The 22,750-nt window shown below is 43.4% G+C and overlaps 1 protein-coding gene across 1 annotated transcript; it reads right to left on the bottom strand.

The window, feature by feature from the left end:
• Positions 1–1,145: 1,145 nt before the first annotated feature.
• LOC136648970 (embryonic pepsinogen-like) lies at positions 1,146–21,433 on the bottom strand. Its single transcript, XM_066625322.1, has 9 exons — positions 21,378–21,433; positions 18,893–19,055; positions 11,764–11,881; positions 9,780–9,898; positions 8,458–8,657; positions 6,566–6,679; positions 4,437–4,581; positions 2,638–2,736; positions 1,146–1,283 (listed from the first exon to the last, which is right to left on the bottom strand). The coding sequence occupies exons 1-9, from the start codon at positions 21,431–21,433 to the stop codon at positions 1,146–1,148; spliced, it is 1,152 nt and encodes a 383-aa protein (XP_066481419.1).
• Between the last annotated feature and the right edge of the window lie 1,317 nt (positions 21,434–22,750).

Below are 22,750 nucleotides of genomic sequence, written 5' to 3' on the forward strand. Positions count from 1 at the left end.
GTCTTCCCCTTTCTTCCACTCAAAACATCAGTGGGCATGTGGGCACATGTTTGCACTATGTTGCCTTTCCAAGTAGGCCAGGGTTGCTGTTACATTTGTAGTTTTGTTAAGGTCACAATAAATCAGGTCTAAAAAAGTGCTGAAGGATTGCTCAGAAAACAAGGGCTACGTTGCAAAATGAGTGGACAAAGAATGTCAGCTGCAGACAAAACAGTAAATGTGGAAGCACCCAGTACTGCTAAGAAGTACACCCAGTACCCTACGAAGCTGTTGGTTACCGTTATATGGGTGACCATACCATTTGGGCTGAAAGCACTGGTGAAATGCATATTCTGCCAGCACTGGCTGCTGAAAAAAGCTGTAAAGCACTTTTTGGTAGCATACTGAGTAGCACACTTCTGGGGCAGTGGCTAGAAGGCTGGAACCTTCCCACATGCATCATCAGAGCTCCAGTCACCCACCAAGGAAGCTAATATGGCAGGGGAAGCAGGGAGAGGGTATAACGGGGGCAGGGAGGCTGCTGAAGGAGGAGGATCCAGTGGTGATGGCTGGATTCCTGCCACCTTTCTCTCCTTGGTCTTGTGTTGGCAAATTAGCTAGTGAAGATTCGAGAAGGCTTATGCAAGGATAAGGGGATTTCAATCTCCTTTTCCTGCTGAAGCCTCTGAATTCCCCCCCCCGCCCCGCTTGATATAGTGTACCCATTTTTGGTCTACCTGGTCCAGAAGGTGGGGGGGGATAGGTCTGTAAGGCATACAAATGAAAGTGCATCACAAGAAATGCTTGGAGAGAATCTTTCCAACTTTTTTGTAATTTAAATTTGGATGTACCAGAGTGGGCTGAATTTTACCTTCCCCTTCCGAGTTCTAATGTGGCATCCCAGCCTCACTCACATTAACTTTAATCTTTGCATGTGCTGTTGCTCTGTTTATTATATAATCCTTTGCACACAAATATAAAATCAGTAAAGTTCAGATCATAACAATGCTGCCAAATGATCTTTAAAGACATTGGGCAGATAATTTTTTTTCAAAGGACATAATCCAAATTGCAATTCACTCAAATACAGAGCTATGATATTAGTATGGAACGTGAGTAATTAACTTGATTACATGACCAATTTCAGCACTTGTTCCAAGGCTGCCTTAAACTGCCTTTGCCAGTCCGACTCGGTTGTTTCCTCTGTCAAAAACGCTGAAGTATTCTCTTATGAACACATCTCCTAGAATCCAGAGGTCTCCAGACATGTTTTGGAAACCACTAGTGCAATCTCCTGCATCATCCTAGAGTTGAAAGAAAAGGAGAGGAGGGTCATCAGATGCAGCTGATTCTTCATATGAATCAGTCAAATAACATGTTTTTGTAAGCATGCAAAGATTCACATGCTAAAGCATAAGAAGTAGGATGTTTGTTTCTCCCCAAGTCACAAAAGAAAAGCGGGAAATAACCGGAATGTAAAAATAAAAATGAATGCATATTGTGTATTATGTATTCAGAGTTCATTAATTCTTAATTAATGGTCAAATCTTATGGAGGGCCTATGGCAGCAGATCTTGTGATCCGTTGCCATTTGTCCTCCTATAGCATCACAAAAGGCACACCACTGCTGTATGCTGCAGGACCACCGGCACAAATGTGCCAGTGGCTCCCAGACACTGTGCTGGAGCAGGTAAGGTGGCAGCTTTGTGGGTGGTTCAGGGAAGGATCAGAACAACAAGCAGTCTGAGGGTGTGAGAGGTTGAGCTCAGTGGCCAGCACATGCAAGATCCTATCCCCATTTTGCCGGTTCTGCCTGCCTTTAGACTTATGCCAGGTAAATAGCTAACACAGGTCGGTGGAGACCCACTGATGGTTAGGTAACCTACATGAAGGTAAGTGAACAATATTTTTATTTACATCTCCTCTCCGGGGCTGTTTGGTCACCCTCCCACCATAGCCTGGCAACACAGCTGCATAGTGTAAACTGGTAGGGGATAAGATTGGGCATAAGTCTGCAATCCTATACACACTTCCCCAAGAGTAAGTCCCACCAAACACTTTGGGACTTACTTCTATATAAAACTGCATAGGACCGCACTCTAATATCCAAATCAGTACAACTAAGCACATTGTGAGAAACAAGCAAAATGCTCCATAATTACAAAATGATTTTCAACTTGTTATAAATCACTGAACTGCAAAAAGTTTGCATTTACAGCTGGATCATCCTGGGAGGCAGTAGGTATCATGAGCTTGGTTTCATACCCTTATGCTTCAGAATGATTTAGGCCAAATTGTGACATCTCTGTGAAGAGGAACTAACAGTAGAAAAACATTGTTTGGTTCCACATTCTGCCTTCTGAGGAACAGCCAAGGAAACCCGAGGTTGACCTCAGAGTGCAATTCTTTGAAGGAGAGCTCTATGTAGCACAAATCTTCTGTGAAATGAGAGATGGGGCTGTTCACATCATGACAGGGAATGGGTAAAAAAGAGTTTCTCCTATAAAACAAGCACATACCAATGGACACTTTTTCTGTGTTTGCAGCCTAAATGTTCATAAAGACTTTGTGCTTTAATCTGCACAAAATTATTTTGTTCTGGGCTGCCTGTGATGAATAACCACACTTTACAGATTGCCAAAGAGATCCATTACGTACCTGATTTGTATAGGCTGATGGGGTCAGAGGATACTGAATTCCATTGATCACAAAAACAACCTCTGGCATGTTGGGGAGGTTGCTGCAGTTAATGTCATACTGCAAGAGATAAGAAAGAGATGCTGGTTAAGGAAATAAAGCAGCAAGCTTCAACATTTTGGGGGGTTGGACCAGCAATTCAGCAATGCTGTTTTGGAATCAGATGGGGAATCACAACAGAGAAGATCAGATTACTTAAGCGACATTTTTACCCCTGCAGGCTCAGCAAAGAAGCAGCTTCTAAAGTGGCTTATGCTTAACCGATGAGAGCAACTGTACCTCTTCACCCCAGCATGGCATCTTTTTAGTGGCTATTGATGGTGTTTTTTCTGCATCTTTTTAAAACTGTGAGCCCTTTGGGCACAGGGAACCTTTCACTGGTTTATTTTGCTATGCAAACCATTTTGTGAACTATTTTGTGTTGAAAAGCAGTATATAAATATCTTGAACATTTTGGAGTTTAATTCTGACACTCATCTAGTATACAACAACAGATTTGAGCAGCACATCATGGTACATAAACAGAGATTTGAAAATATCAAAGAAATAATGCAGTGCTTCTCATCTTCATCCATAAAACCATAGTCTAGCCAATTCAGATAATGATCACAGGCATTCCTGGAAGGGGGCAAAGTCGAAAGTGTCTTCAGGTTCTGGGCCACCTGTGTAAAATGGCTACTCCCCTTCAGCTTCTGAGCTGTTCTGTAAAGTGTTCTCAGCTTCTGAACTGAGAAGTTGAGAGCAAAGCAGAGGAGACACCTCCACTGCTTGGAAGCCAAGGGGAAGGGGCCACTTACATGGGCATCCTGGCACCTGAAGAAATTTACTGCTTTGTCCCTCTCCAGGAATGTCAGTGACTTTGATCTCTGAGACCAGATTTCAAATGCTGAGGGTGGTGGCATTGTCATGCTGAAGTGCTAAATCCTAGGTTGAAAGAGGCTATTTGAGGGGGGAAAAACTCATTCAGGTTTGTCAGTAAAATGAATTTGAAGGGTGGCAATAGCACAAAATATAAGCCCCTTTCACTGGGCATGGTGGATTTGTCTGAGAACTCTGCATATTGCAAAGGATGCTCAAAAAAAACCAAGTGCATATAATTGCACAATAGGCTTGTAGCAAATTTAGCACATGAAAACTGTGAAGGTCATTTGACTGCTTGCATCCGTGAAATTGCCATCAGTCAGTGAGTGTTGTCATAGATAATTTTTTCATCACATCCGGAAAGAACAGTGGCACGAAAGCTGACAAAAGTCAATAAACCTATGGCACCTCATTCAATAGCTTGGTTTGGACCCTTTAGAACCATTTCCTTCATCCAAGCCAAGCCACTTCCTCTTTCTTTTTCCTCTGTTGCCTTTGCCACCCATCCTGCACCTAGTTTACTCCCAGTAGGTGCTGCGTCTTGGGTGGCATGGTTCTTCAGGATCACACATAGGATCATAGAGTTGGAGGAAGACTTGTAGTGCAGTGATGTGGGAAATCCAGAGCTAAAACAACCCTACAAGTGCCAAAATCTATACCTTAAGCCTATGGGCAGCATCATAAAGCAACATGATGCATAAGAGCATGATGCTGGCATCTATACCAGGCAGGAAGCTGGGATGAAATCTAATTCCAGCCACCTTACAGTAAACTTGGTTTGTATCTGAAACTTGAGCTCTGACTGAAGTTTAGTAGTGGTATCAATGCTAGGATGGCAAGGATTAGCTTCCAACTGCAGTGTAGAGACAATGACAAAGAATTAAAGGATTATATCTTACCTCCCAATACTCTCCTGGAGTAGCACCAATGGCATTTTGGATGCTGCTTATGCCAGAAGGTGGACCAGCCAAGAGGGAGGTACCTGTGTCAACAATTGCTTGGCAACCACCACTGCAGGCAATCACCTGGTCATTCACTAAAATGCTGAGTAATTGCAAATAATGAGATGTCACCATAATTCCTTAAATGACACATTCAGCTGTTTGAAACCAATTAGATTGTAGCCAATATGGGATTGCCCAGAAAGAAGATGGAGGTTTCCTGTGCTGAACTCTAAGAAATTTGCAGAAATTAGAAATGATCAAAAACAAAATTTCCAAAAGCCCTCAAATGCTTCTAGGGGACTTGAATAGTTAATGTGAATAAATCTGAACTGTAGAGAGGTAATGGTGGGGGGGGGGGGGGCCTAGAGAGGAATCTATAGGTGGATTTGTCTGCAGGTGAGGAAAGTATTTTCACTTTCACTTTCAGGGTTAATACTGGAAAGATTTTGAACAGCACTAAGTGCATGATTGCATGAAAGAGGAAGAGAGGAGGGAGGAACTAGCAACATAAAGAAAAAAGAAACTGGGAAGAAGAAACAGAAAGAAAGAGTAAGAGACAGGTAAGGCCGGCTGCTACATGCTGAAGCACATTTAGCGCAGCACATACAACCCAGTAGTATAATCTGGAACATGCTTACTCTGCGGAAGTCTTCATTGACCTCACTGAAACTTACAGGAAAAAGTGCATACTGCAACAGCAGCCCTCTCATTCTGTTCTTTATCAGCCATTTTCAACCACTGCGCTATGGCACACTGTCTGCAGTGTGTGCCACGGGAGTTTGGGAGAGGATCATTTGTTAGTAGGGCTGCGAGTCCCTGCTGTCAGAGCAGTGTGCCTTGTCAATTGTCCAAAAACGATGGCATGCCTTAACAATTTTAGTGCCTTGTCAGTGTGCCATGAGGCAAAAAAGATTGAAAATCACTGTCTGATATACTGAAAACAATATGGCTACAGCCTAGTTGAGTACTGTATGTAAAGGGCATAAGAGGAGACCTGCTGGATCAGACTAAAGGTTCATCTAGTCCAGAATCTACAAGGATGCTTGGGTTGGTTTTGGCCACTTTTGGAACTGGCTGCTGGTTCGCAGGAGGCAGACTCCCCAGTAAGTGTAGGAGGCCAGCATTCCTGAAACATATGCAGGGAGCAATACAGACTGTCTTTCTAACGAGACATATGCAGGGGATTTGTTTTGCTTGTTCTTTCCACTCCAAGCCAGCCTGCAAACCACTCCAGTGTGGTGAATGTTTTGGGGTTTTGTGCGTTTTTCTCTTGCTTCTGGGCTCCCTCTGCTGGGTATTACTAGTTCATCCAATTCTACTAGTGCATTCAGATCTATCAAGCTGACCATCCAGCCAAATCCAAGCATTGTTCGCCAATCAGCTTGTTGTACTTCGCTCTTCCTCCTCTCCATTTTAATTCCTCCTTTCTGGGTTTAAAATTTTTTTTTTTAATATTAACAATTATTATATTTTTACTCTTTGCCTGCCAAGTCCATGTTCATTGGCAATTCAGTGAGTTGGCATTCCTGCTCACTCTTGAACACTACTGTAGTTGGATTTTAACATTAACCCCTGGATTCTGTGCTCTCCTGGAAGGGAAGTTTTTCCCAGATGGCTCCTAACTACCTGGTTTTCTTAACCTGGGATGGTGGCAGCAGGTATATCTACCAATTTCCTATCAGGAAGGGGTATGTGAGTGCTATCTGCTAGGCACTATTTCTCTTGATCAGCCTCTGTCTTTTAAAACCATCTCAGCTAGTGGCCACTTGATAGCCATGTCCTTAGGAAGCTGTTTCCAGTTCCCATTCTGGGCTGATTAGCAATCATCTCAGTGATATTAGCCAGTGCTGCAATTGTGGAAGGGAGCATAACACGTGAACCATTTAAATGTGAAACAGTTTATGCAATTAAGGTAATATAACTGAATATGAGTATTTGTGTCAGTGTCCTCTGTCCTTCACTTCCTTTCCCTTTGTCTCCTATCTTTTTAGATGCTAACCTCTAGGCAGAAAATTACTTTGTAAAACATGCCAGTATAATTGTAGTCACTCAACAATGGGAAAATGCTAATAATTCCTACTTACCTGTCCATTGCAATCTGCCAGTAACCTTGCTGTGTGACAGGTATCCAATTAATAGAACCACTGTAGTAAGATTTATCAATTCCACCGAAAGTGACCATGCTCCCTGTTTTCCCACTAAAATGTGAAGATATAGATTGTTAGCAAAGCACTCATTTAGCAGGATTTGATCTACACAGTCTCTCTCTCTCTGTGTCTGTGTCTGTGTCTGTGTCTGTTTTCTAAAATACTAAAAAGCTGTGTGGGCAGGCATACTAATACCTGAAAGAGAAGTGCTGTTGCCTGTTTTGTCACTAGTCTTGTTCTATACAGTATATCAGCGTTGCCAGACTTGCTCATTACCGTTGACTTTCCCCTTCCTATTTCACATGATTGAGTTGTTTCTTAGGAGCGATACTCTGTGGTTAAGTGAACTAGTTGCAATTTTCCCCCAAATTATTAGAAAACAAAAATGTTGCAGTCCCAGGCAATTTGCAATCTTTCTTTCACATCGCTATTTAATGTTTTGAAGTCTGAGAAGATACCTTGTGACCTCTAACATAGTTTAGTGAAATAAACTTTGCAAAATAGTCCTGTCATTTTGTTATGTTGACTGAGTGGGATAGGGTTGTGATTAAGAGGGCTTGCACAAATGTAAGGAACAAGCCCGGTGCAGCAATAGCCGTTTTACTTAGAATAGCAGTTCCCAAAGTCCTGCTTGGATTTTGGGACTGCACTAAGTTGTTGTGGGGGTATGGTGGGAGCCAGGGGGTGGCCCAACTGTGCTGCAGCAATCATGGTGCTGCAGGGACCCAGAGTCATTGTAACATGCCTGGGGGCATCCTGCAGCCTCCTGGAGGGTCCTGAGCTCCGATCTGCTATTGGACCTCACTGCAGTCTCATGAAGGGTCACAGAGGGGGCTACAAGCCTCTAGGACTCTTTAGGAGGCTTCAGGATGCCCCCAGGTACATTACAATGTCCCTGGGTTCCCACAGTGCCGTGATTGCTGTGGTGCTGCCGGGGATACATTCCTGGGTCTCTCTCCTTAAGGGGAAATGGCCCATTTCTGGTTCCCCTGGTGGGTCACAACTCACCAGTTTGGGAACCACTCACTTAGAACAGGGTTTTTCAAACTGGGGTGTCGCAATGCCCCAGCCTGTGGGCCCTGCCCCCTTAAGGGGCGGGGGCAACCTAGAGGCAGGGAGGAGGTAGCAGCGCGATCCCCAGGATTGCGCCACTCAGGGGGGCTGCAGGGGCTTGGGTACATGTACCCAAGTCCCTGCAGCCTCCTGAGTGTGCGGGGAGCCCGGCATGACCTGCAGCAGGACTCCCCACAGCAGTGAAAGTAGATGCAGAGCGATCGCGCTCCACTTCCTAGCAGGGATGGGGCACTGCCTTCCCCCACCCCTGCTGCCTCCCCCCTCCCACCCACGCAAGAACTTACTGGCTCTCAAAGTCTCCCAGAGAGTTTGAGAACCACTGACTTAGAAGAATATAAAATCACAAGATGCAGCAGGAATAATAATAATAATAATAATAACTTTATTTCTACCCCGCCTTTCTCCCCGAAGGGACTCAAGGCGGCTTACAACATATTAAAAACAATTTAAAAAACAAATAAAAACATATTAACACATACTAAAAAACAGCAGAGTAAAAAAAATAGGTAAAAAGAGCATAGAGCAGCAGCAAGTCATAAAAGAATCAGGCCTGTAAAAAAATATTAAAAGATGTTAAAAAGATGTTAAAAGGCCAAGAACTCAGAAGGCCTGTTTAAACAGAAGGGTCTTCAGGCCTTGCCGAAAGGTCTCAAGAGAGGGAGCAGTGCATGTGTGAAGCAGTCTCATGTACGTTTTATTTCAATGCACTCTCCATCTGCACACCACTTATTATAATACAGCAAAATACTACTTACTGGCTGAGATAAACGGAAAACAGGTCTTGTTCCACTAAACCCAAGTGCACCAAGCGATCAAAGACAGGAGTTTGTCCACCAGAAGCAATGGAGGGATAACCTAGGCCCAGGATCCCATCAAATTTAGAGTAGGTAAAGATGAAGCCAGGCTCACTTGTGCTCAAAGCAATCATCTGATTAGGATCGGTAAAGCTGGATATCTAAGAGAGACAAAGGGTTCCTTTTCAAGCTGACAAGGCACAGAGCAGACTTTCACTGGTGATATAACAATAAGACCACAAGTCAGTGCACATTGACTTGAAAGTAAGCCCCATTGCACTCAATGGGATTTCCAAGTAACTGACTGGGCTGTAAGGCCCTTTCCAGACAGTAATATCTGAACCTGGATAATGTGGGTGAATGTGATGCCATTGATCAGACAAAGACAAATAATGCTGAATTGCCTAACTTGTTTCATTTATTTCAATTGTGCTTAGTCATGATTTATTTGGAAACAACTAGGACCAGCTCATCCATGAGGTTGACTGAGATAGTTGCCTCAGGCAATAGATCAGCAGGAGAAACCAACCTTCATCTGCCTACTTGCCTCTACTGCTCCTGCTCCTCCTCTCACTCCCCGAACTGGATAAGGAAGAGGTGGATGGTGCAAAAGAGGAAGAGGCCTTAGATACATTCTAATAAAAAAAGGAATATAAAAGGAAAATGTTTCATTCTGTACAGTTAACATACGTTTAGCTTCCACTTTAATGCGGCATGAGATCCATCTGTCAATGGGTCCAGCAGGGAGAGCAAGGCATGCACCTGTTCTGCCCCTTCATTAGCATTGTGGCTTCAAATCCAGTAAGCTTTTTGTTTGTGGATCAATAACTTTTCCTCTGTACTCTTTTCTGAGTCACTCTCATTCCAGACTCCTTTTGAAAGCTTCCATTTTATCAATTACTGCCACTTAGCAGATATCTGTCTGTCTGTCCAATCTGAACTACTTTGGATTTGCAACCACTAAAAAAAAACCTGTTTGTTTGGAGAAAAGTCCCATCAGTTTCAATAGACTTTACCTCAATGGGAATCTATTTCAGGTTTAGGAATTTAGGCATACTTTAGGAATTTACTTTAGTTTTAGTATCATACTAGTTAGATTCTAACTTTAGTATTATAATATACCTCTCTCTACAAAGCAAATAACATTACTGGGCTATGTGATACTGCTTTAAAGTCACAGTCCCACAATTCAATCAGGCTAAGAAGTACTAGAGTGCACAAAAAGCTAGCCTAGATAAGCTTGTGTGCTTTGCGTGACCTGTACCCTTGTAACCTTGGCTTACCATCACTTTATCATATCCAAAGACTCCATCCATACTTCCTGTGCCATAGTCAATGGACACTGTTTGTTGTGTGCTTCGGTAGGTGGAAGACTGAGATGGATTAAACCTTTGATGATTTTCTGAAAGTACAAAAAACCAGCATTTATTGCTTTTAATTTGACATCAAGCAAGCATACTATATTATTTGCTAGCTTGAAAAACAATTGCAGCAGTTCAAAATATAGTGCATTTGGGAAATACTTAGGTAGGCATTGGTCTAGCAACAGAAAACATTCAGATGAAAGTGGCATATATGGTAATTCTACTAGGGGAAAAAATCACCTGTATGAACAGTCTGCAGAACTCCTTGCCACAGAATGTGGTGATGATATATGTCCTAGATGCCTTTAAAAGGGGATTGGACAGATTTGTAGAAAAAAGGATATCACATGTTACAAGCTGTGATGAGTTATGCAGCCCCCCCCCTAGTTTTAGAAGCAGGCTATCTCAAAATGCCATATGAAAGGGAGTGACAACAGGATACTGATATTATGTTGTCTGTGCACTCCCTGGGGCATGTGGTAGGCCACTGTGGGATATAGTATGCTGAATTAGATGGGCCCTTGGCCTGATCCAGCAGGGCTCTTCTTATGTTCTTATGAATCGAATCCCTGATATTGAAAACTCATAAACCATTACATACGTATGTGCAAATATTCCAAGAAGCTAGTGACTTTGTATCACCCCTTTACCGTACACTCAGTCCCCCTTGTACCATGAATATACAGGGGGGGGGGATAGGTTTGAACCTTCTGGCCCATACCCCATGCCATCTGTACATTCAGCACACATGAGTAGTGCCATACAAGGATGCAGCTGTTCCCTACAATCACATGGAGAAGCTCTGTGTACGCACACTGACTGCACAGCCACTGCAGGTATACCTAGTGGGTGTAATCCTGTAAAGAATACATCTAAGCAGTTCATTGTGCACATGGAGGGAGGGAATAGGAGTAGGGTGGTCCAGTCCTGAGCTCTCGTGGCGCACAGCTTCAGCAGCACTGAAAACAGCTGCTGCCACATCCTGCATGCCTCAGCCTACTGCAGGCGGCATCTTGGGAGAAGAGGCATGGGTGCTCGCCCGGTGGTATGCCTTAGTGCGTGCCAGTGGTAAGCCAGCGTGTCAAGCTAAGGATTGGGCTCTAAGGCTCTTACCTTTCCTTGAGAATTTAAACATATATTTATCACTTAGTTCGGATTGTGAACTGCTGGGCATGCAGTAGGTTCCAGGTTCAATCCCCGGCATCTCCAGATACAACTGGGAAAAACTTCTGCCTGGAACGCTGGAATACCGCTGCCGGTCAGAGCTGACATGTTGGACCAATAGTCTGACTCACTATTCAATAGTGTCCTGTGTTCTTATACAGCACGTGCAACTGCCTGCCTGGGAAGTGCAAATACAGAAACAGCAAACTGGGGTTGAAAGCCTGGTCGTAGGAAGAGCAAATCAATGCTAGGCGCCTCCCCTTAGAAATGCCACTCACCTGTCCAGCTGCAGGGAAGACAATTGGTCCACTCATCTATTTGCATAGCATTCCTATCAAGATTTGCATTTAAAATGAACTGTTGTTCAGTGGTGAGGAGGTTCAGACTAAGCAAGGCAGCCTGGTGGAGGTGTGGGTAGAAAGGTGGCAGTAGAAAAAAAGAGCCTGTGCTCAAAGGGGAATTGAGTTTTACAAAGCTCAAAGCTTTGCATGACTTGTAGTCCAATCTTAAGCACATTTGCTCAGCATTTAGTCTTACTGAATTTAGTGGCGCTTACACCGAGGTAAATATGGATAAGATTGTGGTCTCACTCACATGCTTGTTGTGCTGAATTTTCTGTGAAATAATGGACCCAGTATCCTTCACTGCTAGTTTTGCCATTTCTCTTCCAGCCTAACTGAATGCAATTCATGCCCTTGCAGGAAGTACTTGAATGATCTCAGGATACTGGGTTACTTACGACATGCTGTGCTCTTGCAGTAGATTGAGGGTACCCAGAGATTGGATGAGCCGGTGTCAAATACAACTGTGAACTTCTGTGGTGGGGTTCCAATGTAGATTGTGCCATAGTATTCGGTCTGCTGATTCAGAAAAACAAACTGTTTTGGAAGTTCCTCTTAGATACAAACAAATCTTATGTGGGAGGGACGCTAATCCTGTTTGGGACAACAGCATATGGGGAAGGGGATTGTCCCTCTGTGCCATTTTTCAACTGGAAATTGCCCACCCTCAGCGGCTCTTTCTCCGTCAAGTTGCTATTTGCGGCAGTAGATCATCTGGCATTATTTACCTCACCACAGTGAACTGCGATCTTGGGTTTGCTCTGATGTGGTAGCTACCAGCTATTGCCATATGAGAGGGTACCCAAACAAAATGTTCATTACGCGGAATCATTAGAGCAAAATCATTTTGCAATAACTTGACCTTGTCAAAATGTTAAATGTCTGAATGGAGAGCCAGAATCAACTAGTCTCCGTGGTTGCAAAGGATGGGGGGGGGAACCATCTTAACCTTAGCCTCTTCTTGTTTTTCCTGTCCCACCACTCATCAGCACAGGGCCATATATTATAGCAGGGAAAATCTGTACTTCAAAGGCTTCACATGAGTTCGCTTTCTCTCACTGGAGGCTGGCTAGAAATTCCGGTCAAGATACAACCAAAGTTAAGTATATTTAAGCCCTATTATATTCAGGCTGCAAATCCCATACACACTTTCCTGGTAGTAAGCCCCAATGAACACAATGGGACTTACTTCTGAACAGACATGCATAGGATTGTGCTGTCAGTGGAAGAGTTAAGCATATGAAATCAATGGGGCTTATAACTTTTGGGGCACAGTCCAGCAAACACTAGTCATGGTTTCATCTAATACAACTGAATAGTGTAGCAGCGCAAGATGCTGCTCTGGGGAGCACTCAAGGCTTTTGAGGGCCTTGGTGCTTGGTGGCAGACACACAAGACTATATTTTGTGGCTTGATGGGAGAGTGCTAAAAGCAGAAGCACTCTGAGGGTTTGAAAGTTAGATCTTGAGGCAGCAAAGCATTAGAGCAATGAATAAAACAACAAGTATAGTAGCGAGATGCAGAAGGAAGGCCAGATGCAGAAGAAGAGCTTCTGGGGATTCAGCCTTCTCTGCCTTTTATTCCTTCTCATACAATTCACAACAGGCTGGGGTTTTCCATTCTCCGATCTTGTTTACAATACTAAACCATGAGTCAATAGTCTGCGTAATAGGGAAATTTCCAAGAGGATGCTGAGACTCACACTGGCTATAACCAGCCGACTTTCTAGCTTAACCACAATCACATTCCTAGATAAGATTCTCTATAACATCGCCTTGTTGACAGGCCACAGAGCCTCAGACTCAGCATGTCGCCAAGGCCGTGCAAGTTTGCTCTGTGCAAGTGCAAAGTGTGCTTTGCTTTATTGCCAACATACTAAGCCTAAGGCTAGCGCCTGTGTAGATAACCACTACATCTCCCCATTTTCATTTTTAAATTGCGCTATGGGATTATAAATTGCATGACTTAATACAACAAGAAAAAACATTAAAACTTAATCAATTGGCTAAACTAATTTTAAAGGTTTTGCTATTACATACATAGACTTTTTAAAAGATAATAACACATCATTGAATTGGTTTTCATGGGCATACAGAGTTGTTATGGCTTTGAGTTTTTTTTGTTTACATACTAAAATCAGATAAAGTTTATAGTTTGTTGGATTTTGCAGCTGTGTGCAGGTTGTTTTCAATCTGTGCTATAACATTTTCAAATGTTATTGTTTAAAAGTTCTTTGGTTCCTTCTTCCATCATGACAAGCAATTGCTTCTGGTTTTTTGTTTGAATATCTTTTTATGGTAATAAAAGTGAGACTGGCCTTTTTTTCACTTAGGCCTTTCACCTGGATTTTTCGCTGGTTATCTGGTCTGGGCTGGCTTTACAATTGGAAATTGGATTTTTTTTCATTTCAGGCCTTGGTTTGTTCTTGCAGCTGAAAGTTTGGAAATTAGAAACTGGATTCTTTCAGGCCTTGGCTTTTTGGCTGATGTAACACACCATTTCTGTAAAAAACAAACACAATAACACAGCCTGCCCTAAATTCTTAATGGGGGTCTGGGCCTAACAATTATTTAAAACTTTAGACATATGAATTAGTTAGGGTTTATTTAAAAAACTTACTTAATATAAACTAAAAGGCAATAACATATTATTGTGCCTTTCATGGGGGGTGCTTTTCTTCATCTAATATTTTACTTAATAAAACAAGGAGGCTCCTAAGCCTATGAAATCTCTAAAATATATATTGATCTAATCAAACAAACAAACACATCATTATCATATCCTTTGTTTTAATTATTTTAAGTTTTTTTTTACAATGTGGAGTTCTTTCTTTAAAACTCATACATTTCTTACTGGAAACAATTCTGTTTAATCTTACACATACATTTTTTTCTTACTTTTTTATTATAACATACTTTATTTTTTTTATTTACATACTCTTAACAGTGGCATTGTACTTTTACCTTCGCTCACATGACTTCATTTCTCACAACTATCACACAACTTACTTCTGACCTTCAAAAGGCAACATAACTGTTGCTAAAACTTACATGCTTTTGCCTTTTCTGTGAGAACTTAAACTCTGAACTTTCTGATGTAATTAAACCACCACAATTAACTTAAAATATTACTATTTGCTAATCATTTATACATATACATTAAACTATAAAAAAAACTAAATTGACTGGTATCTTTCTATACAAAATCTGGGGGATCTGATATGGTTTGCTTTAGGTGGTATTCTGAAGAGGCTTGCAAACCGAAAAATTAAACTGTTGGAGCATTTTTCCCCCTTCTCTTCTGTGATTGTAAACACAGCAAGACCTTCACGGTTGTTTACACTTTCTTATCTATGTTTGGGAACACTATGGTTTACTGCTAAATTAAACAAACTGCTGGTGACTTTCGGTTTGCTTTTAATATTTAAAAACATAAAACTTAACTAAAAACAACTAACTAAGGCTTAATATGGCTTTAAAACACATTTTATGACATAAAAGGAAACTTAATAAAACATTACATGTCTATAATGACTGTTTGACATGCTTTAAAGCAACTTTGTCAATATTTTGGGTTCTTAAAGTGACTGGAACTCACAGGGCTACTCTGCATTTTGTGCAGGGGTTAAAACTTAGGGGTTAGCCTTAAGGGCTTCATACTATAAGATTTTTCTTAAGGTGATAGCTTATTTACTATAATTTATGAATCTTTGGCATATATTAGTGATGCCAAAATCTTTAAGTGCAATCTGTACCTATAGAAGGCACAGAATGAAGGGGAGTTTATTGTTTTTTGAGGGCTTGCCTGTGGCATTGTACCACAGGGCAAATTATGGGTTTTTGTTCTGATGAGCACAAAAAAGAGGAGGCTAACACAAAGTTGGACTGTTAGACTTACTTTAAAAGAAAAATTGCTAATGGTATTTGCTAATGGCTTTCTTTTTAAGGTGGTTTAAACTCACTGGGCCATCCTGCATTCTGTGTAGAGGTTAAAACTATGCAATTTAGGAGTTTCTGATTGCCAGGAATGTGGCACCACATTTCAAGTACAAGGTATGTTTGATGGTTAGGATAATAAGCTTGTGGTTTTGCTGTGTTAAATGCTTTTTCACCTAACAGCATATAGAGAAGCTGTTTATGGTGGGGGGTTGGTCTTGCTGTTTGAACTATTGGAGTGATGTCTGTCCTGGTAAAGTCAGGAGCATTGGTATGCTGTATTTGACTCTTTTGGTAGGGTGGCTGCTTGTTTACTACACTTTGTGAATTTTTTGGCATCTATTAATGATGCCAGAATATTTAAGTGCAATCTGTACTTTTTGTGGCACAGAATGAGGAGGAGTTTCCTATTTTTTAAGACTTGCCTATATTATTAGGACAAGCTTATAATTCTTGGGAATATTTGTCTGTGCTATTTGATTTAAAATTGAGGGCTTGCTCCATAGTTAAATGGCTGCAAGGCTTGATTTACATATTATTAACACAAGATGGGGTTATTTTACATCATAAAAATTAAATTTGGATTTGGGAGGCCAAATTAACGTGGTTCCATGGGTTGAATTCGTTTGTTTACTTCATGGAGATTATACAAGAATCTCCATTTTTTAATTTCTTATGACAAATATTGGTATATTCCATGGACTGATGAAAAGAACAATGTTTGACTTATAATTGTTCTTAAATTAATGGATGCAATGCTTCTAATTTTTCTTTAAACAGAGGCTATTGCTTCACCTAAACTTGGCTACCTGGTAGCTAGGTAAGTGGCAGGACATTGCCTGTGGAGTTGTGCCACATGGCAAATTATAGTTTTTATTCTGATAGGATGAATACACAAGGGAGATTATGGACAGTTTAAGAGTTTCTTTTGCTGTTAATTTTTTGAGGGCTTTTTTGCACCATGGCCTTTGCAAATACAGGCTATTTGGTAATGTCTAATGGTTCCTTTTGTTCTGTTTGCAAAGCACCACATTTAAAGGTGATTCTCTCGGAATATCGAGGGCATTGTTTTTGTTGTTCTTATAGAGGTCTAGTTTGGTTCTGCTGTGTGTTACCTATGCTTGCCTACTGTGGAGTTCTTTTCTTACTAAGTTGGTACAGAGGGGGGAAATACAAGCTGACAAAAAAGGGCTTTTAAGAGCACCTGGAGGAACACAGAGGAGTGCTCTTAAGTCTCTTGCCCTGGTGGCTTGGGCTGAGGAGCACAGTTTCTGATATTTTTTCTATTTTCTTTGCAACTCTGCTTGCAGAGTGAAAGTTTGGATGGTAAATTAAGTCTGTGACCTCTTAAAAGGAAACAAGGTGCTCAGCTTTATAGAAAAGTGTGTAGCCGGAGGCTTGTACTATTTTAATACTTACCTAAGTACACTTATGCTTACCATTGGTTGGGGTCCCAAAGGACGATTGAGCTCTAGCCCTTGCCGGGCATAATTTTGGCCCCACGGGCTGGGCGCCTGATATAGCAGCGCAGGATGCTGCTTTGGGGAGCACCCAAGGCTTTTTGGGGCCTTGGTGCTTGATGGGAGACACACAAGACTGCACCTTGTTGCCTGAGGGAGAGTGCTAAAGCAGAAGCACTCTGAGGGTTTGAAAGTTAGAACTGGAGCAACAGAAAGTCAGAGCAATGAGTTAGGAGGTGTTTTGCTAAATCCCAATCCACTGGGCCTTGTAAACCAGTCCAATCTATCAGAGTTGCCAATAAGCCAAGTTACAGTCCAAAGTCAGGTTCCAGGTAGGTCAGTTCAATCCATCAGGGTATCCAAATCAAAATCCAGTCACAATCCACAGTCTGATTCCCAATTTAATAAGCCAAGTTAGTCTCCTCTCCAACCTGCACTCCTTCTATCACCCACCAAACCCTTCCTGCCTCAGGTGCTCCTTATATCCCTGAGGGCCCTATTGCCTTCCAGTGGCTGCAGCTGTGCAGCACACTCTGCTGGATGCCCAGGCCTTACCCTTAAAGGGGCCACTGCTGACACCACATCTACCTCCTTGGCAGTTCTTCCGCAATTCCAATACAGCAGGTAATTAGAAGACAAGCCACTTGATCAAGGCCACTTGGCTACTGTACCTGATTACTGCAGAAAGTCTCTGCCTGCTGCACTGTAGCAATAATGCCACCTGGGGAGCAGCCCGAGACCCCGAAAGTCAAGGACTGCTTGATGTGGAAGTAAGCCTCATTGAACAGGATGAGACTTACTTCTGAGTAGACATGCATAGGATTGGGCTCTTCAAAGGAAAACCTATGTTTAAACAGAGTGGCTAGTTTCTAACACTGGCAAGGTCAGTGTTGAAGTCATATTCAATAGCTCAGTAACTGCATGAAGTTCAGCACCTGTCGCTTATCCTTTCACAAGTTTCTCCCTGCACAGAAGCCAGAGCAAGAAAGGGTCCCCATTCACTGTGCTAGATGTAGCAGTGAATGGGGGACAACAAAGAAAGTCAGGCTGCTTGAAATAAGAGAAAGCGAGGGTCTTTGTGCCAGGGTGCTAGAAGTTCCTGTGCCAGGGCTAGAAGTTGCAGAGGGTCCCTGTTCCAGGGCTAGAAGTCCCTGTGCCAGGGCGCCAGATATAGCAGCGCAAGATGCTGCTCTGGGGAGCACCCAAGGCTTTTGAGGGCCTTGGTGCTTGGTGGGAGACACACAAGACTATATCTTGTGGCTTGATGGGAGAGTGCTAAAAGCAGAAGCACTCTGAGGGTTTGAAAGTTAGATCTTGAGGCAGCAAAGCATTAGAGCAATGAATAAAACAACAGACAAGTATAGTAGCGAGATACAGAAGGAAGGCCAGATGCAGAAGAAGAGCTTCTGGGGATTCAGCCTTCTCTGCCTTTTATTCCTTCTCATACAATTCACAACAGGCTAGGGTTTTCCATTCTCCGATCTTGTTTACAATACTAAACCATGAGTCAATAGTCTGCGTAATAGGGAAATTTCCAAGAGGATGCTGAGACTCACACTGGCTATAACCAGCCGACTTTCTAGCTTAACCACAATCACATTCCTAGATATGATTCTCTATAACATCGCCTTGTTGACAGGCCACAGAGCCTCAGACTCAGCATGTCGCCAAGGCCATGCAAGTTTGCTCTGTGCAAGTGGAAAGTGTGCTTTGCTTTATTGCCAACATACTAAGGCTAAGGCTAGTGCCTGTGTAGATAACCACTACAGAATAGGACTTTCATTCCATTGTTTTTAGTGGAATTAGTCCTGTTTATGTTTTGCTGGATTGTGGCATTACGCTAGTAGTACCAGAAATATCAGGATGAGTCTTAACAGAGCAGCATGGAAACTATTGACAAGTGTTGTTCAGTAGCACAATAAGGGCCCAATCCTATCCAATTTTCCAGTGCTGGTGCAGCCATGCCATTGGGGCATGCACTGCTTCCTGTGGTAGGGAGGCAGTCAAGGAGGCCTCCTCAAGGTAAGGGAATGTTTGTTCTCTTATCTCGGGGCTGCATTGTGGTTGCACCAGTGCTAGAAAGTTGGATAGGATTGGGCCCTAAATTGGTAAACAGAAAAATATCAACTCACATCTAAGAAGTTCAAGAGTGGTTCATTAGCCACCTGGGCGGCTTTAAAAATAGTTCGCTGGTATTTTGAAGCAATATCATATTGCTTGTTCTGAAGAACAGATTCCAGCAAATTTTTCTCCTTGAGAATGTGTCTCAGTTTCTTCCCTTTCTCCAAGTGTAACCTAGTAAATGAGAAATGAAATTATGAGAATTATGATATCGCTGGTGCAAGTCCACGTTGATCCATCTCAGTGGATTAGACCCAGAAAGGGCCTCGGGATTTGGCACAAGGCGGCCCCAGTGATCCTGCCCCCTCCTGGGCTGAACCCACCCACCCCGTTGCCAACCCTCCAGACCATTCCGCCCCCCATCCTCCTCCCACTCTACTGCTGGACTTAGCTGGTGCCAGCAGGAAGGCTCCGGCCTTTATGACTCTTTTGCAACACTGCACTTTGATGGAATGCACATTCTGCTGGTGCAGGCTCTCAATAGGATTGGGCCGTAAAACATGAGTAGCCCAATCCTGAGCTGCCACAGCTGTGGGACCTGGCGGCTCCACGGAGGGCTCCCTCCAGATCCAGCACCTCCCTGCTACCGCAGGAGGCTTCTCGGGAGAAGGGGATGTTCATCCCCTTCCCCCAAGTAAGGGGAGCAGTCCCGCAATGAGACTACTCACTTTAGCAGTGACTGTTTGGTCGCTGCTAAAGTGAAGGCGCTTGTGTAGGGCGAGCAGCCCTGCCCGAGTGCCCTGGATCCTACGGAGCTTGGCTCCGTGAACCCGCCTCTCCCTGCCCCCGACACACCTCCCCCATGCCCCTGGCCATGCCTACCCTTCCCCGGAACGCCTCCCCATGCCCCCGACCACGCCCCCACCTCTGATTCCGCTGCCTGGCAGTCACGGAGACCACCGGGCTGCGGAACCTAGGCGCCCACTGCGCACTGGTTCAGTGCCGGCCAGAGCTGAGCCAGGTCCAGCAGGAGCCCAGCGGTAAGCCCCGCAAATGTGCCTTATGGCACGTTTGTGACTGTGGTCCGCGCCGCGCCTCCACAGGATCAGGCTCTTAGGCTGCAATCTTAAATGCACTTAATAGGAGTGAACCCCATTGAATAGAGTGGGACTTACATTTGAGTAAACATGCATAGGATTGTATTCAAGAGAATCAGGCTACAATCCCATCCACACTTGCCTGGGAGTAAGCACCATTGAGTATAATGAGACTTGCTTCTGAGTAGACATGCATAGGATTGGGCTAGCAGTCTGAAAGGCCACAGCCATGCAGCATGATCAAATGCTTTTTCAGCATCAAGAAATACCAGTATAGGCTGCAGTGCTGCACATATTTACTCACTCATAATGTAAATTCCATTGATGTCAATGGGACTTGAATGGCTCTGATAGATGACAGGATTGCAGCAAAGAGGAAAATGCACTGATCTGCTCTAACTCGTAGAAATGCTAATGTAAAAAAGAAAACAACTGTACACGAATGTATTTGACCGACACCAAATGATTGACATTTTTAAGGCGACTTTTTGTCTTCATTAGTGTGACAGATGCCTAGAGCTGGGCAGGCATCTCATTCATGGGAACTTCTTTGCTTTTCACCAGATCCCTAAGATGCATCAATCAGGATCAGGTACAAAATAGGGGCTTGGCAAGAGGGTTGGGTGAGGCAGAACAGGCAGACATGTAGAACAATGTGCCCCAGAGAACGTGTGCAGTCCACAGATTTGCTTTCAGCACCAGAATGGAATTGACGGGTTTTTTGCACAAAATATGTTCTTGGGTTTCCCTCAAGCTTTCTTCGTTTCAGCAGCCTAATTTAGAAGGGGAGGGGGAAGGCCTTTCGTTGTGGCTATACAATTGTTGTTGCTAACAACTGGGAATTGGCATCCCTTGCTGATCTACTTCAAAATTACCCAGAGATCTACTAAGAGTTTCTGATCTCCTTTCTGTCCACCGCTGCCTTAAACCGACCTGTTATGCCTTTTCCAGCTGGATGGCAAAGAAGTACCTGATTGTATCCTTTTCTTCAATTGCTGTGCAGGGAGAAACTTGTGAAAGGATAAGCGACAGGTGCTGAACTTCATGCAGTTACTGAGCTATTGAATATGACTTCAACACTGACCTTGCCAGTGTTAGAAACTAGCCACTCTGTTTAAACATATGTTTACCTTTGAAGAGCCCAATCCTATGCATGTCTACTCAGAAGTAAGTCTCATCCTGTTCAATGAGGCTTACTTCCAGGTAAGGGTGCATAGTATTGCAGTCTAAGAACCCAATCCTTTGCATGCCTACTCAGAAGTAAGTACCATTATAGACAATGGAGCTTACTCCCAGGTACGTATGGCTAGGATTGCAAGCTAAGTCACTCTCTTTTATGTACGTCAAAAGGTTTTCATGGCCAGCAACAATCCAACAATTCAAGGTGTCTGGGTGGGAACTTGGTTAGTTAATCAGAAAAGTTAGGGAAGAAAATAGCTGCAGCAAATCGATGACTTACTTGGTGATACACTCAGTGAGTGCAACAGCTGCAAAGAGAACAGCTAGGTGCTTCATCCTTCTTCTTCAGCAGAAGCTGCTCCAATTGCTCCGATGTCTGTAATTCCATTATTTTATAGCTTTTGATGGGCCCACCTTTATTTGGTGTCTAGAATTAATGATCATGTATCAGTCGAGAGAAAGTCCAGCCCATTCCTGGCAGTAGGCAGAAAGGGAGACGAGAGCTCAATCACCTTGCTTTGGGAAAACATTGAAATCCTGCCAAAGGAGTGTCTCTAGCAAATTCCACTGTACACAGAAGTAAATACTGCTTTTGTGCATTTGTCAGCACTAGATATTGATTCAGTTGTTTCTTCGGTTCATTTCAAGGGTGAAATGTTCACTAGTCTGTCAAAATTTCATCTTCAAACATAGTTTAGTTAAGAACTGGAGCATATAATGTACACTTTGTGTTACTTGTGACTGTTTCAACTTGCTGGCATTTTGGCTGCCTGTAATTTTCCTCTCTGCCACCGTATCTGACGTGGCAATCCGGAACACCCAATTAAAGAGGTGTTCGGAGTTTGTTTTGCCTGGCCGGGACACGAGAGTTCAGTCCCTCCCCAAGGGGGAGGTGAAGGGGGCGGGGTCTGGCAGCCACAACGGACCTTTTGAAAGGGGACGAGACCCAGCCCTCTTCCTCTTTGTGCATGTGGGCAGGCTCTCAATAGGAGTAAAACATGAGTAGCCCAATCCTGAGCTGCCACAGCTGTGGGACCTGGCGGCTCCACGGAGGGCTCCCTCCAGATCCAGCACCTCCCTGCTACCGCAGGAGGCTTCTCGGGAGAAGGGGATGTTCATCCCCTTCCCCCAAGTAAGGGGAGCAGTCCCGCAATGAGACTACTCACTTTAGCAGTGACTGTTTGGTGGGAATAGAGTGGACTGCAATCCTACACACACTTTCTTGAGAGTAAGCCCCATAGTCTATAATGGGCCTTGCTTCTATAGTCTATAATGGGCCTTGGTGGGAATAGAGTGGACTGCAATCCTACACACACTTTCTTGAGAGTAAGCCCCATAGTCTATAATGGGCCTTGCTTCTGAGGAGGCAGGCAGAGCCTTGGACTCTGGCTGCAATCCTAGACACACTTTCCTGAGAGTAAGCCCCATAGTCTATAATGGGCCTTGCTTCTGAGGAGGCAGGCAGAGCCTTGGACTCTGGCTGCAATCCTACACACTCTTTCTTGAGAGTAAGCCCCATAGTTGAGCACTTCCTTTACTTAAAGTCTCAGTCTTCAAGTTTCTAGTTCACAATGAGGATTTTTGGTAGCTTGCTGAATGGCTAGGCAGGATTCTGAACCTTTGTCCCCAACAGACAATGAACCAACATGGTAA

This window comes from Tiliqua scincoides, chromosome 4, assembly GCF_035046505.1.
Source record: "Tiliqua scincoides isolate rTilSci1 chromosome 4, rTilSci1.hap2, whole genome shotgun sequence".
NCBI classification, from domain to species: domain Eukaryota; kingdom Metazoa; phylum Chordata; class Lepidosauria; order Squamata; family Scincidae; genus Tiliqua; species Tiliqua scincoides.